Here is a 14,713-nt window from a genome sequence, read left to right as displayed (position 1 = left end):
TGCCTAGGAATAGGAAACCTCTGACGTTTCCTTTAATCTAATTCTGATTTGATAGGGGGGCTTACTTCCACTTTCTTCATTAATCTTGTTTGGTTGATTACATGGAAGTCAGGTGCTTTTTGCAAAGTGCTCATTAGCCCTGCAGTAAACAGTAACCTCTGTTTCTTTCTATTTTACTCAACGCATACCATATTTCCAAATGTTTGGGTTGTTAAATGAACAGAGCTTTGATAATGTCTGAGTAATTCAGAGGTGTTTGCAATATAAAAATATCTGGTGTGATCTATAAATATAAATAATAACGCCTTTGATATGAAAGGGGGTAAACACGTTTTTTTATTTTTTGAAATTACATGATTTCATTATTCAGCTTTAATATAAAATACAAGATATAACTTAAATGAATTAAAAAAAAGAAACAAATATATCAAAATGAAAATGTGTGCTCTTGAAATAACGTCATCCAGAAGCCTACTTTACAGCATGACATTTTTCACAACGAATATTTCAATCATCACACACACTGATAAATAAATACAATTGAATAAGTTACGGATTCATATTAAAGGTCAAGAAGGCAGGTATGGTTTAGTGTAAAAAAACATTCTGAATGTGCAATACCAGCTGGTTTCGTGGTATTGAATAAAGTGATGAATCACATTTGATTGATTGGGATTTTTTCTTCTGATTGAGAAACAATTAACTGGAAAATATTACAGTGAATATAATTGTTTTTTTTCTTTTCTTTTTCCTTTTTACATTTTACTATTCCTAATGTAGTCCTGAGCTGTAGTACTTTTACATTCAATTCACATGTATAACATATGGAACACACACTTGAACATGTAAAACAAATTATATTATAATTTATAGAATTACAATTACTACATAAACATTTGAATATTACAGGAATAGTTCAACATGATTGGTAAGTACACTTATTCGCCTCATTTCCAAGAGTTATACCACTAGCACTAAGAGTGGTATCAATCTTCTCAGATAAATATCTGCAAGTAGTATAAGCATATTTCCCAAAACATCAAACAATTACTTTCAAGTCATTGGACCAAGAAATGTCTGAAATTGATATCCAACACAAGAAAATGGCCGCAATACAGAATGTGCACCAGTGTATATATCTGATGTGCTGTCTGTGTTCATTATATCGCCACTGACAGAGAGGGATATGTGCTGACAAGACATTTTATTATAGCGGTACAGAATTGCTCCAGAACAGTGTATCATGAGGTCTGATGTTACTGGTACAAAGTGGATCACACAAATACCTCACTTTGGTTAAGAGATCCTCTCTGTAATGCTGTTGGATAGTGAATGACAGACTTATTATGGAGCCGGTGCAGGCTTCATCACTACAGGAACAGCTGACTGCTGTGAGTCTGTGAACCATGAAATCTATCATTCAAAGACTCCAACTATTATGATGAGTAAAAGGAGTAACCCTGCAGCCCCACACATGGTAAGGAAGAGAAGTTTCTGTCAAAAGGAGAAGAACAGAGATGTAACTAGCTGTAACAAGTGGAAACACAGGTTTTGGATGCTAAAAAAACTTTCAGATGAATGTGTTAATAAATACATGAATGGGTGGATGAATATTCCAGAAATAGAAGTTGTATGTGGGTGTTATTACCTCATGCAGTAATCACAGGACCTCTCATACAGGAGGTTTAGTTAGTCCAACAGACAGGCCAACAATTAGTGCAATGACAGCAAGCAGGATCAATAGAGCAAATGCAAGGATAATGTATTTCTGCCAAGTAAAGAACATGGTGTTATTTGAACTAAAAGAAGTAATATTAGCACTATAAACAGATTCATACAGTGGCTGTAAATGGGAAACTGAGGTTTGTCATTTAAACTGTGGCATCTTGTATAATTGACATTTGCAAATGTTTTTATTTGTGACAACTTAGCCGCATGTAATTAAAAAGAAACACATACCCTTCGGGATTTTTTCTGGTATCTCACTGCCTTTTTGGTCTCTTCTTTAGCCCGACAAATGAATTCAGTTGCATTGGAAACATTGTTTTCAATGTTGTTGACCATGTCTCCCTGTAAATGACAGAATCTAAATGCTTTTATTTGTCAACTGTGCAAGGTTTTGTCTTGGTAACATAGGTAAAGAAGCATAGTGGCTGCAGAATGATACATAAGGTTAAAGTTATGACAAAGACTGTATGACAAAGTAGATACTATTAGACATCAACTAAAACATAATCTGTATTGTCTTTCATGAAGATGACCTGATCTTAAAGAGCTGACAAGTAACAACCAAGGAGATTTAGCTGTTACCTGAGTCTCAACCAGCATTGCCATGTCCATGAACATGGCATGAAGCTCTCTGATGCTCGACTCCAGGCGGATAATGTCCTGGTGTCTTGATTCTATCTCATTTAAGGCCTGACGCGTGATCTGAGAGTCAGAAATGATCTAAAAGAGGAGATAAAAGTGTGACTTAATGAATAATTATTCAAACATCAAACCAATCTTACCAGTTCTGGTTGACAAAAAAAAAGCCTAGCACCCCACCCTAAGTGGGGTTTGTTATTTTTCCACCACTAGATGGCATGATTACTTTCTAAACCTGCAACAAGAGTGCGCAGCAGAGTATGGGAAATCTTACATCAGATGTGAAGATTGATGGATTTCCACTTTCTAGCATGTCTTCAAGTTCTTCATTGGTGGTCACTCTTCCAGCTGAAATCATAATAATTAAAGCAAGCGATGATTATCCAGCAATGAAATGAATTTAGCTCTTTCACCATTAAAATGGCGTATATAAAATTATGACATGACATGATGAAGTGTGACGAAGTTGTTATTAATATAATATAAATATAAATATATAATAAAAATACAATTCGGACACTCAATTCAAAGAACCCCCAGATTATTGAGCATTATAATGCCTGTTGTGTGAGGAGATGAAACCTCATTGCACTGTGGCTCTATTGATTGAGCTGACAGACAAATAATGTCTTTGATGTCCACCCAGGGGACACTGCTACAAACACAAAGCTGTTGTGAGTAATGAGATATTTATTGTATTGTTTAATGAAACAAAAAAATCCAAATATGATATCCCCCTTTAACAAAACAACAGATAATCTAACACATTGTTAGACAGCATTAAAGTAAGGCACACCGAGGATTACTATTGAAGTTAAAAGTCATGTAAGACTTCCCTTACATGTTCGAGTCAATTTTTGTGGTTTTGAAATTCTTATTGAGGGATTATAAGTGCTAAACATCAAAAGGAAAACATGCTGCAATTAAAACCTCATATCTCAGTGCAACAGTTGCAAACAATGCATTTTCAAGTGGATTGTTAATTTAGATAATTTCATGTTTAATTATAGTCAGCTCCTGCCGAGCTGCTCAGTTTATTCATGGATAAGGGTTGTACTTGTGACTAAGATTAGAACTGTCTCAGGAACAAAGGACCCCTCGTAGAGAAACAGCTGCTAAAACTCTATAAACAGAAAGCTTTCTTTTCCTGAAGCCAGCCCTCCTGTTGTACAACAACCTCCCTGGAGAGGCTGATCTCTGTGCAGGTGCTTACTGTAATGTCACACACCTTTTGCAATGGCTATTCCTCAGAGACACTGCACCAAATACAGCAAAAACACACCGTGTTTACAACTCATCAATACACCTGGCGCAAATAGGGTATCCCTTCTCAATGATGTAAATTAATGTTGCAGCTCCACTACAGCACAGGCTGAGGTTAGTGTTGTATTGACAATGACAGGTGAACTACTGTAACACAGGCCGCCCAGCCCTCTGCCCGTTTCCCAGGCAACACTAACACAGTGAGGCGTCTCCAGTATCAGGCTCTTCCGTCTGCAGAGTGGAGAACCAGAGCCTCTCATTAATGCTGGCCGCAGGGACTGTGTCAGACCGTCCTATTTTTGCCTTTCACTATTGTCTCATGTTACTCATATGTGCATAATACAATGCAACTGATACACGCTGTATGTGTTTGTCACTGAAATTTCGAATTGAGACACCCAAGCATGCTCCTCAGAAAACTGGTTGAAAATATGAGGTTAACTGGCTGCAAAAACAAACAATAAAAGTTAAAATTAATAAGCTAATAAAAATGCAAATCAATTTATATATATATCTTATATATCATTTATATACTATATTGCAAATGCTACAATTTTGCACATCCTGTTAATACTGGAACACAACTAATATTTATATCTTACTATTACTACAACTGCTACTAATTTCAGTGACATTAAATCTCACAAAACACTAAAGTTCTGGTTTCTGGATGTGATCAGGAACAAGAACTCCATTTAGCATTGAATTGTGACTTTGGTTTGAGGAAAAGAGAACCTTGACAACTTGAAGAAGTCTAAAAAAAAACCCAGTTTCTGTCCGTCTGTTTATCAACAAGGTTAGTGTGCAGAGAAGCAGAGAGGAAACCGGTGTGGTCTGTTTCCTGGATCCTGTCCTAACACAGCCGGGTTTTATTTGTCGCTCTTTTATCTCTAGATTTAGAAGTCTCACACTTTCAACTCTTGTGCATTTAACCAGAGTTAAGCAAAAAAGAGGAGTATTTCATGTCAGTATTAGCAGTTTTCATCAACACTAATTCTTAAACAGATTCAGGGACTTCAAAAGGCCTTACTCCCTGGCCTCATGAGGGTCCAGGAGGGTTAGTGTTTGTCACTTACTTATCTCCAGCTGTCTCTGGATCCTTCCTTTGCTTCTTTCCCGAAAGGACACTTGCGTCTCATTGTACTGGGTCATGACCTCAACAAACTTCCTGGCCAGCACTGTGTGCTGAGGACAAGTAAAAACACAAGGACAGAGGATGATGAATGTGGGTTTTTCAGATTGCAGATTAGTACATCTTCATATAACCTTACAAAGCAAGATGCTTACGTTGTTTTTAGATTTTCATTCTAGGTTCAAAATTACCACCAAACAGAGAAAATCATAATTTAATCTGTAAACCCCTCATTTAAACAATACCTGTGTTTTCTGGATCCTGAAGTCAACAGAAAATCTGTTAGCTGTGTCATCTTTGGGCATATTTTGCTCCATGGCTTCAGAGGAGGAGAGGTATGACACAACATTACACAACAGAAAAGTTGAAGACATCAGTGTTGGTGCAGTACGGTCAATAAATCTAAATAATAAAAATATTAAATATCTGATTTAAGGTGTTTGTGTCATGGTCCAACTCACATTTTAGCTTCGTTCGCACCACATTGGCATTCCCTTTGATATCGTTGGTCAATGCATCAAGCTGATCCTTTGTTCCTTCACACACAAACACAAATGGGAAAAACGTCAGACTCTGTTTGCTGTCAAGGAAAAATAATGTCATCCAGCTAATCACTGTGGCCTTCTCTCCTGTAAATATAGGATTTATTGTAGGTTTTCATCTTGTAACTTGGCAACAACCCTGTGGCAATATTGCAGAGGTCACACTTCACAGAGCTCATTGTTTCTGTCCCTGGTGACCATTTCCATGTCATGGATCTTAAAACACAGCACTACAGTATGTTACATTAAACATACTCGTTTCATCAGCCTCTTTGTCTCAGTTGGGTCATGATGGGCTCTTCAGGCATTAGCTCAGCCCACACTAAACAAGGCCACTGGCTAATTCTCTGGTCTGTTTCCACAGTAACTGTGTGCCACTTTGACATGTGCCTGTTATACTGTTTTAATCATTTGTCGTACTTTGAAACAGTTTCTGTTAAATTAAAGAACATTTAAGTAATACACTGGTGCCAACAAACATCTGCAAATGACAACATGTTCAAATCCTCATCTGTTTCTAACCTCCTAATCAGAACCCAGAGTACAGTGGTTTATGAGTTTTGGGGCTGAAACAGTGCTGTTTCCTTCACATGATTTCCGGAAAGGCAGCCATTCATCCACAATGAAAATTAAAGAAAGGAAGTGAGACATTTGTTGCATTTGTTGCCAGAAAAATCTAACTCCTGCCAAGCAGTTCACAAGACAATTCACTGCAATGATTATTCCTTGAAAAATGTGGCAGAAAATTAAAAAACAATATTTTTAAAAATTACCCATGCTCTCTGACTGAGTCCTGAATATCTCATATGAGGCACAAACTTACTGTCATCTGGGTTGGGTGCAGACAGGATCATGCTGTGCATCTTCCTCACCTCTTCCACTTGGTAGGAGATCTTATCAATGAGCCCTCGAACTTCTTCCACCTGCGTCAACAAGCACGTAAAAACAAGTCAACATCTCCATTTCATCCCAGAGCCCAAACCAGTGTTACAGTGATACCCACCCTTCTGAAAAAGCTCTCCATGAAGCCATCTCTGTCCACTGCGACTGCAACATCCTCCTCTACTTGTGTTTTGCCCTGTTGCGGATGGAAAAAAGTGACTATCTTGCGCAAATGCACCAGGACGTTTTACCTATCAAAGCAAGTTCAAGCTGGAACACTTACAGCGCTCAGTTCAGCCAGTCGATCCTTCATCACACCGATCAGTTCGTCTTCTGGACAGATAATTCTAGTAAAACACCCGCTGGGTCATCCTGTGGTTAGTCTCCATATGTGGTGTAACATTGAACCACCTAGCTGTGGACTGAGGTCCGGATGGTTGGAAACAAACACAGCAGGCCTACATGCACAACGTTATTTAGACGGGTCCTAGAAATAGAAAGCGCGTTCAGGTGCTCTAAAAGTTTTAAAGTAAAGGTTCGACAAAATTAAAACCTAAAGGAGGCTGTTTCAGGTCTGATCTGTGTCGATATGTCTGACCACAAAAACACAATGTGTCTTTACAGATCTACAATATCTCTCTCACCGGGATCCGCCTCTCTCTCTCTCTCTCTCTCTCTCTCTCTCTCTCTCTCTCTCTCTCTCTCTCTCTCTCAGTCTCTCTCTCTCTCTCTCTCTCTCTTCTCTCTCTCTCTCTCTCTCTCTCTCTCTCTCTCTCTCAATCTCTCTCTCACACACACGTGCACACACACACACACACACACACACACACATACACACACACACACACAGTCCATCCTCAATTAAATTTGATCAGTCCATTAAGATAAACAACCGAATGAATATAATCATATTATAACTTGGGAGGGAAGAAAACGGAAAAATAATTCATATTAAGATAACCTCATTAAAAATCCCCGAAGTACAACACTGTAGGCTTATAACAGAGTCACATGTGGTTTATTAAATGACAACCACATGATAGATGAGAATGATGATTTTGTTAGATGATTATTTTTACGTTGACAGCAAACACGCCACCAGCCAGTTATACAAAAGGGTTTCATAAATAATAGATGAAGTCGATTATGTGACCACTACCTGAGCTATAATTCACCTGGCCACGCGATGGCGCTGTGTACCTTCATATACTGAACTGGTGTCATAAAACAAACATCCAATATAACACACTACTATATTGTTTCTGCATGGTGGGAAAGTTATATTTGCGAATCTTCCTTTTTTTCCAGAGTAACGTGGTTGAAATGTAATAAAGCAAAATCCAACGGGTCACCCAGAAAAGTTGCAGATACTGTATTTATTTCAGCAGTTTCTGGGTCTGACTCCATGCCAGCAGACCGTTACAAAAACCACCCATCTTCAGCAGCATCTCTCCTTGTTCCCAGAATCCTGGGTGTTGCCCTCTAATTTATCCAAATAACCAAACTAGTCATGAAACCAAATGTTTATGCGTATCTTTTTTATCTGGATCGCACAGTGTTCAGTCCCCGCGCAATCTCCAATTATGCACAAATAGTGCCATGTACGCACAGCTGTAACGCCCCTTCTGAGAAGATCCAAAAATGACATCACGCTTTGCAATTCCCACGTTCAGCCCAACAACCCAGTGCGCCTCTACTCCTTGCAACTGTCCAGATGCAGACACAGAGAATAAAACGCATAGAAACAACTTTTAAGTCAATGTAGGATTCAAGATCACGGATTACAATTTTCAGCGTGGAAGTTGGGCTTCAGATTTTTATCATGAAAGAACAGTTTCTGAAGCTTTTCTGTCTCATACCAGAGCACTAAATTGACCCCTTTTTCTTTCAGGAGTCTTTGTTATATTTTTTAAATACATTTCAAATTTTGGACACGTTGACTGATTTGAAGTTTTTCTGGAATATTCCTTGGAATAATGAGTGACTTCTCCTGGATTCATCTTTATTTGTGGATTTAACAATATTGTTTCAGAACTGACAACGGGTAGCCTACTTTTTTCAACAGCTATGGGGCTTTCTTTGCAAATTCACCTTTTCACAGCTTTTCTCTCCTGTCTTAAGGTAATACATTTTTTTTAACAAGTACAGGCCAATCATACCCTATAGTAGTCTGATATCTGTTTTATCGCAGCCTTTAACAATCTATTTGATTTCCTTGCAGGTCTATGCTCAAGTGGTACAACATCCAGGTAGTAATGCATTTCTGCATGAGTGTTAATGATTGCTTTTATTTTCACATATTGGCAAATGATGCTAAATTAGATGATATAATACAGCTACACTTGATATTGGATCAGAATTATACATCCACTAATTATATCATCTGATCTGCTAATATCTATACCATAACATTTTATTGATTTGTTTGCCCCTGCTGCATAAACAGCCTTTTCATCTGTATGTTTCATTATTTAAATATTCTTATCCCTCCCCAAATCCGAAAATCGAGTGCCAGGAAAATGTATTTTGAGTAATGGGACAGAGCTTGATTGGGGGAAAATCCCTTTTTGGATCCTTGTTTATCCGTGAATTCTCCGTCCAGGCCTGCAGGTGTTGGCCAAGGCCTCACATTATTGGCCTCTCGATGCCGTGGAAGGAATCTATGAACTGTGGGACAAGATTGGAAACAGACCAGGTTATGTTAACGGAAGTAACATAAGTATGTGCATACATAAACTGTGTATGTTCATGGGAACGCGCCACCTAAATGTCTTTGTCTGTTTGATCTTTGCATGGTCTTCAGCTTTTTTCACCACAGCAATTGTGCTTTTTAAATATGCTGCTGATTTGTTTTTAAAGCTCTCATACTGTACAGTATTCCAGATTTATTGCTGAAATTGTGGGATAAAATATCTGCTGTGTGAGCTAATTTATTATATTATACTTTACATACAGCATGCCATAATCTGGAGGTAGAAAAAGTATGATAAAATGTGATTTATAGATTAAAGAGAGATATTTACTTCTTTCACATGCAGCCATGTTGTCCCTACATTTGTAAGTGTTTAAAAAAGAGATAAAGTTGAAGAGGGATCAGGTATAGACTCGAGTATGATGTGTGAAGTCACTCTGAGTTTAGGAGATTCCTCAGTTGAGGAGGAAAAGCGCTGCCACTGTGCACTCTGCTCAGCATCACTCTGTCTCATACCTGCGCACCACGTCCCTCTCGTTGTCTTTCTTTTCACTGTGTCTTTTCACTGTGTCTCTTTCTGTCATGTGTCTATATATAGGTGTGAATCACTGTTTCTCTCCGTTGTCTTTGTCCAGCTCTCAGAATCCACAACCACACTGTGCTCCCTTCCTCCCATAACTCTTCCTATGTGTATACCAATGACTCTGCCTACACTAACATTTCTGCAACAGTAGGTGAGGATCAATCACTTCTGCTCACTGAAATTCATTCGTGCACCACCCACTGCCCTCTGTTGTTCTCTCTACCACACACCTAACTATGGTAGAGCTGAGCGTTTCGCACTTTTCTCTTTGTTTCATCTGCACAGCACAAGATGAGGGATTCTTAACTTTGAAAGGATTTTTTAATTAGTAGTATTTTTCATTGCTTGAATGCACATGATTCCAGTTTGTACTGCCAGCTATAATCAAACCAGAACTGTTTTAATACATTTAAGCCACATGTTTAATGTCTTTGTGTTGTTTTATGAGAAAGAAAGCTATAAAATACTTGTGTTCATTAGTTGCGAAACAATTTATGATTAGTTGACTGGTGAGAGTGCTTGGATAATTTGATTTGTTGAATTAGCAGAAAACAGAACATTCTCAGTGTTTTGGTTCTTATCGGGCAGATCTCGTGACTAGAAGACACTGCTCCCAATTTACAGGCAAAATGACGTCCCTTATTGTTGCTTTGCCACAGATATTGTTGAAGGAATGGTCAACAAGGGCATCTTCCTGAATGGAGACAACGGTGGTACCTTCCTCCACTTTGGAAACTACCAGAACTCGTGCATTAGCGACCCTACTCTGTGCGGTCCTGAGGGTGAGCGTCAGATATCACTGTAACATATTGTTGCAGTTTGTGCACATAAATTGGCAAAACACAAAGCATTTTCAATCTCATGTATTGATGACTACAAATTATTTTTCCATTTCATTCTGCAGGGATTACCTTCTCCTTTTTTTGGAAGAATCATGAGAAAGAGTCACGTTTTGCCGCAGCCTCTGGAGGGAAAGTTGTCTCTAATGGCTTCTCTGTCTACACCAATCCTTACAGCGGTTACGTGGAGTTTTACACTCGAGGCAACAACCACAGATGGAAGGCCAATATCGAAGTTCCAGGTACTGCGAATGAATTTGCCTTTCAATTACACAGTCTTCTTGCAGCTGATTTTCCCCCGAGGAATGTATTTTGGTCTGGGAGATTTTTTTTTTTTTTTTTTTTTTTAAACCATAATTTGTAAGCTATGTAATTGCATTCATGGTTTGGTTAAGTGAAACCAGATGTAGCCGTGGACTTGGATTTGATTTGGCAAGTCAAGGATAAATTTCATAAATCTTTCACTTAACATACTATTATCATGGACGTGTAATGAGATGTGCTCATTTCCCTTCTTAAAAAAGATAATGTTGCCCGACTTTGGTGATGAGTTAGGGTCAAGTTAGATGAAATGTGAAACATAATGACGGTCATAGTGTGGCCATAAAGCGTAAAATTTGTATTCTAATGAGATGAAGAGATTTGGTAACCTATTGTGACAAAATTGAATAAACCATATGAGATTTCGAGTTACGTGAAGCTTTTACAGGTCAGTATTTTGCTCTCAAATGACTTCTGTCATCTTCTGTTTTCCCTGAAATTACTCAGGATTGTGTTCACAGGGCGTCATAACTCAATTTTGCTTTGCGTGTTCAGTTACGGAGGATCAAACATCATCTGGCTCTCATACAGAGTGACATGTTGAAGTTTTGGGACATGATGTCAAAATCTGTCAGTTCTCTCTGTGAGAAAAAGCTTTTCTGGATAATGGATCAAATCTTGAGGTGCCCCGTGACTGAAATAATCATCAGTGAAGGCTGTGTCACAGTGTGCAAGGGGCATTTTATTTCAGTTAAAAGTGTTCAAATGTTTTTGTGGCGGTGGTCTTTGGCACAAAAGCATAGATGTGTTTTGGTAGTTTTGCTTTTCTGGTAGAAGTTTTTTTCAAACAGTGAATGTGTTGTCTTTTGGGAGTTTTGCTTCAGGGAAATGAGGGGAAATAAGTTCTTTGCATTGTAAACTTGATTGCAAAGATTCTGCAGGACCAGAACAGACTCTGATCTTGAGGTCTGGTGGGCACACATGTATATCGTAAAATAATAATGAGAAACAAAAAGTTTAGAGCAAAAGTTGTTGGTCTGTTGTTTGGTGCACAACTTTGCACCAGACGGATCTACCTCAAAAACCATTTGATGGATTATCATTAAATTTTGTACAAAATGTTTATCGTCTCCAGAGGATTAATCTTACTTTTGATGATCATCTGACTTTTTCATCAGTGCCACCAAGAGCTTGACATGAGTTTTAGATAAAATATCCCAACAACTATTTGATGTATTGTCATGAAACGTTCACGATACCAAAAAAATCTTGGCTTCAATGTCTCAGTTGTAAAGATTTGTTGCTTGTCTTCGTCATATATGATGCAAGCTGAATATTTGGGGGTTTTAGATTGCTGTCATGAGAAAACAAACAATTTGAATATGTTACCCTCATGGTCTGTGAAATTATAATGGGCAGTTTCACCATTAGAATAATTGTATCTAATTAATGATGATGATTAATGTTAGTTGCAGCACTAAAAATTCATCATCATTGTGAGGTAAGTAGCAAAAAGGACTTGTGTGTCCTGCTCAGTGATGATTTCCCTATTCTCGTTGTTGCACTTGATGCACTCCAGATTTGCCTCTTCATTTCCAGTGCTTACTTTGTTCAATTGCTTCTAATTGTACATCTGCACAAAAGAATAGAACACCACATATCAACAGCACTGACAGGATGAATACTGAAATGCTGAATGTAAAAATATTAGAACTAAATCTCAAGAAATGAGCAAGCCAAATGCCTGCGGGATAAATAGCTTCTTTCTTCTTACATTCTATGTTGCCAGAGGTGTCCGCCTACCAGAGTTTAGCTCCTCAAATCTGGAGACTCTATGTGACGGTTTCTCTGTGATACACAGAGCTTCCCCCCCCTCAACCCTGTAACTGTCTCTGTGGCCTTCTGATTAATTTACTGGCCACATTGATGATCCTTGCCAGCTTTCTCTTGTATTCACTGTTCAGGTTACCCTACCATGCCTTGTCCAACAGAACATTAAAAGCTTAATTAAAATCCAAAACCAAAACTGTTTTGCTTTTATAATCTAACTGAAGTGAATCGAGTTAAGTGACAGAAGCAGTGAGGCGATTTCCTAAGTATTTCTCTATTGAATAACAGAGACAAACATAAATCATGAACCAAAGTAGCTCCTGCCTTTTTTGGGAACTGAAACAATGTTAGAAAGCAGCTGTCAGATGTGCTGTAGAAAACATTCAGCTCATTGTCAAAGATTGGGTTATTCACAGCATGATGTTCCTGCTTCTTACCCTCTCTACCCATCATGATGCTAGAATGTTTGCAGAAATTACTGTAGGAGGTTACAGTGTCAGTAAGTTCATTACCATCCAGACATGAGTAAAAAAAAGTGACCCACATTTTCCCTCACAGCAGTCTCTGAGTTTGCCTCCAGACCACACCTGTATCTCCTCGGTGGTTTTTCTGTTTTTACTCTGGCTTTGTACTTGGGAAGGAGATTAATTACAAATCCAAACCGTCCAACGGCGGTCGGTAGACTGCTTTATATGCGTCTTAAATATTTCCACAGTACAGTTTAAGATTTGAGTGGAGCAAGTAGGAGAAGTGACATGTTGCTCTGGTTTTGGCAGATGTCCCCTTATGTAACAGGTGTTAAAATCACCAAGGGCTCCCAAATGAGAAAGCACACTGTTATAGCTTTCTGCTATTTTGCTAGCAGCCTTTTCATTATCAGGACCTAGTATGTCAGGATTATATTTATTTTTCCAAACTCTCTTGGGAAATAAAATTACTTAAATGAAACGGCCAATGTCTTGTTCAAAGTGATTTCCCCATGTGTTAAAGACAATGATGCATAGTCCTCCTCCTCCTCCCAGAGATTTCTGTGCTTTCTGCTCATCTTAGTCTGCTCTTTTCACACTGTAGTAGTCGCAGTAATCCATCCAGTACAGTAGTTTGATGCTACTTCATCCATGTCTCTGTGTAACAAATCAAATTGAAGCCAGCGGCTCATTGCCCAAAAGAAAGCAGGTGCGCTCAAGTTGTAGCCAAGCATGTTATGCCCATCACAGAACCAGACGCTGAATCTGAACGCCAGCAGTGTGGCAAAATAAAGACCAAAGCAGAGGCTTCAGAGCTGCATTTTAAACTTATACCACTCAGCTGATTCAGGCTATTAAATGAACCTTTTAACTTAAACCCAAGTGTTTGATGTTAATGTATCTATTCTATTTATAAGAAAGATATATTTGACAAAAGAAGCTGAGTGCCAGGTGAAGCAGAGTCATGTCCCTGAAAGAATGACATATAAAACTGACCATTTGTTTTCTCTTTTAGGGCCTTACTGGACCCACATTCTGTTCACATGGACAAAAGTGGACGGCCTGAAGGTCTACATCAACGGTACCCTCACTGCTGATGACAAAACCGGCAGTGTCTCCGAAAACTATGGCGACCCCTACCCTGATCTTGTCATTGGAACTGGCAACAACAGGGCTTACGGTCACTATGTAACAGGGGCCTTTGATGAGTTTGTCATCTGGGAAAGGGCCCTTACCCCTTACGAGATCTTGCTCTACTACAGCGTAGCCATAGGTAGGACATCACGGTCCACTTCAAAGTATTTCCTGTCCTTCTCGAAGATGGCATGTCTGTTATAAAGCTTCCTCCCTCTTGACTCCGCTCTGAGGAAATACGGGTTAAAAAGCAATTTCCGTGCTTGCATTCCACCCACAGCTTTCATGCATAACAACAAGATATTAAACTATACAAATATACCCCACCTCCCTGTCAAATGGCTCTTGCACAAAACATTTTCATGACCTTTGACAATAATAAGTGCCGCGGCTCACATAGTTCTGCCTTATAAGTATTTATAAGAGTGTTGAGGCATGTTGGGTTGCAGGGGGCAGATCATTTTGATTTAATGTGACAGGTTAAAACATGCTAGGACAAAACCCCCAGACTTTTGTCTTTTTTTGTTCTCTTGCTGTTTACCTCCTTTGGTTAGGAGAGGGCCATAAATGGACAAAAAAAACTCTTAATGTTTATTAAGATTTAGAAATATAAATTCTGCTGAAAATTGATAAATAGCCAATTATCACATTTCATGGTTGTCTGAGAAATGATCAAAGCCTGATGAAATTCACCTTTTCAGCTTGCAGTCCGAATTAACTC

General features: G+C 38.6%; 2 protein-coding genes across 3 annotated transcripts in view; one reads left to right on the top strand and one right to left on the bottom strand.

Moving 5' to 3' along the window:
• Window positions 1-333: 333 nt before the first annotated feature.
• stx2b (syntaxin 2b) lies at window positions 334-6,733 on the bottom strand. Of its 2 annotated transcripts, none has more exons than XM_062417191.1 (10): window positions 6,470-6,733; window positions 6,308-6,382; window positions 6,128-6,227; window positions 5,224-5,298; window positions 5,008-5,081; window positions 4,707-4,815; window positions 2,642-2,715; window positions 2,311-2,448; window positions 1,960-2,070; window positions 334-1,494 (listed from the first exon to the last, which is right to left on the bottom strand). In XM_062417191.1, the coding sequence occupies exons 1-10, from the start codon at window positions 6,497-6,499 to the stop codon at window positions 1,417-1,419; spliced, it is 864 nt and encodes a 287-aa protein (XP_062273175.1). In that variant the 5' UTR covers window positions 6,500-6,733; the 3' UTR covers window positions 334-1,416. The 2 variants fall into 2 exon arrangements, with proteins under 2 accessions (XP_062273175.1, XP_062273176.1); XM_062417192.1 differs by lacking the exon at window positions 334-1,494 and adding an exon at window positions 1,614-1,768.
• A 1,520-nt stretch (window positions 6,734-8,253) lies between these two features.
• Window positions 8,254-14,713, top strand: part of adgrd1 (adhesion G protein-coupled receptor D1) — a 30,251-nt gene continuing 23,791 nt past the window's right edge. Inside the window, exons 1-7 of the mRNA XM_062417791.1 lie at window positions 8,254-8,307; window positions 8,408-8,435; window positions 8,789-8,905; window positions 9,514-9,612; window positions 10,121-10,243; window positions 10,366-10,542; window positions 13,874-14,131. Coding sequence (XP_062273775.1) covers window positions 8,254-8,307; window positions 8,408-8,435; window positions 8,789-8,905; window positions 9,514-9,612; window positions 10,121-10,243; window positions 10,366-10,542; window positions 13,874-14,131 — 856 coding nt within the window. The remainder of the gene's footprint in view (window positions 8,308-8,407; window positions 8,436-8,788; window positions 8,906-9,513; window positions 9,613-10,120; window positions 10,244-10,365; window positions 10,543-13,873; window positions 14,132-14,713) is intronic.

This window comes from Scomber scombrus, chromosome 4 (genome assembly GCF_963691925.1).
Source record: "Scomber scombrus chromosome 4, fScoSco1.1, whole genome shotgun sequence".
In the NCBI taxonomy this organism is placed as follows: domain Eukaryota; kingdom Metazoa; phylum Chordata; class Actinopteri; order Scombriformes; family Scombridae; genus Scomber; species Scomber scombrus.
This window is presented reverse-complemented; position numbering and strand designations above follow the sequence as displayed.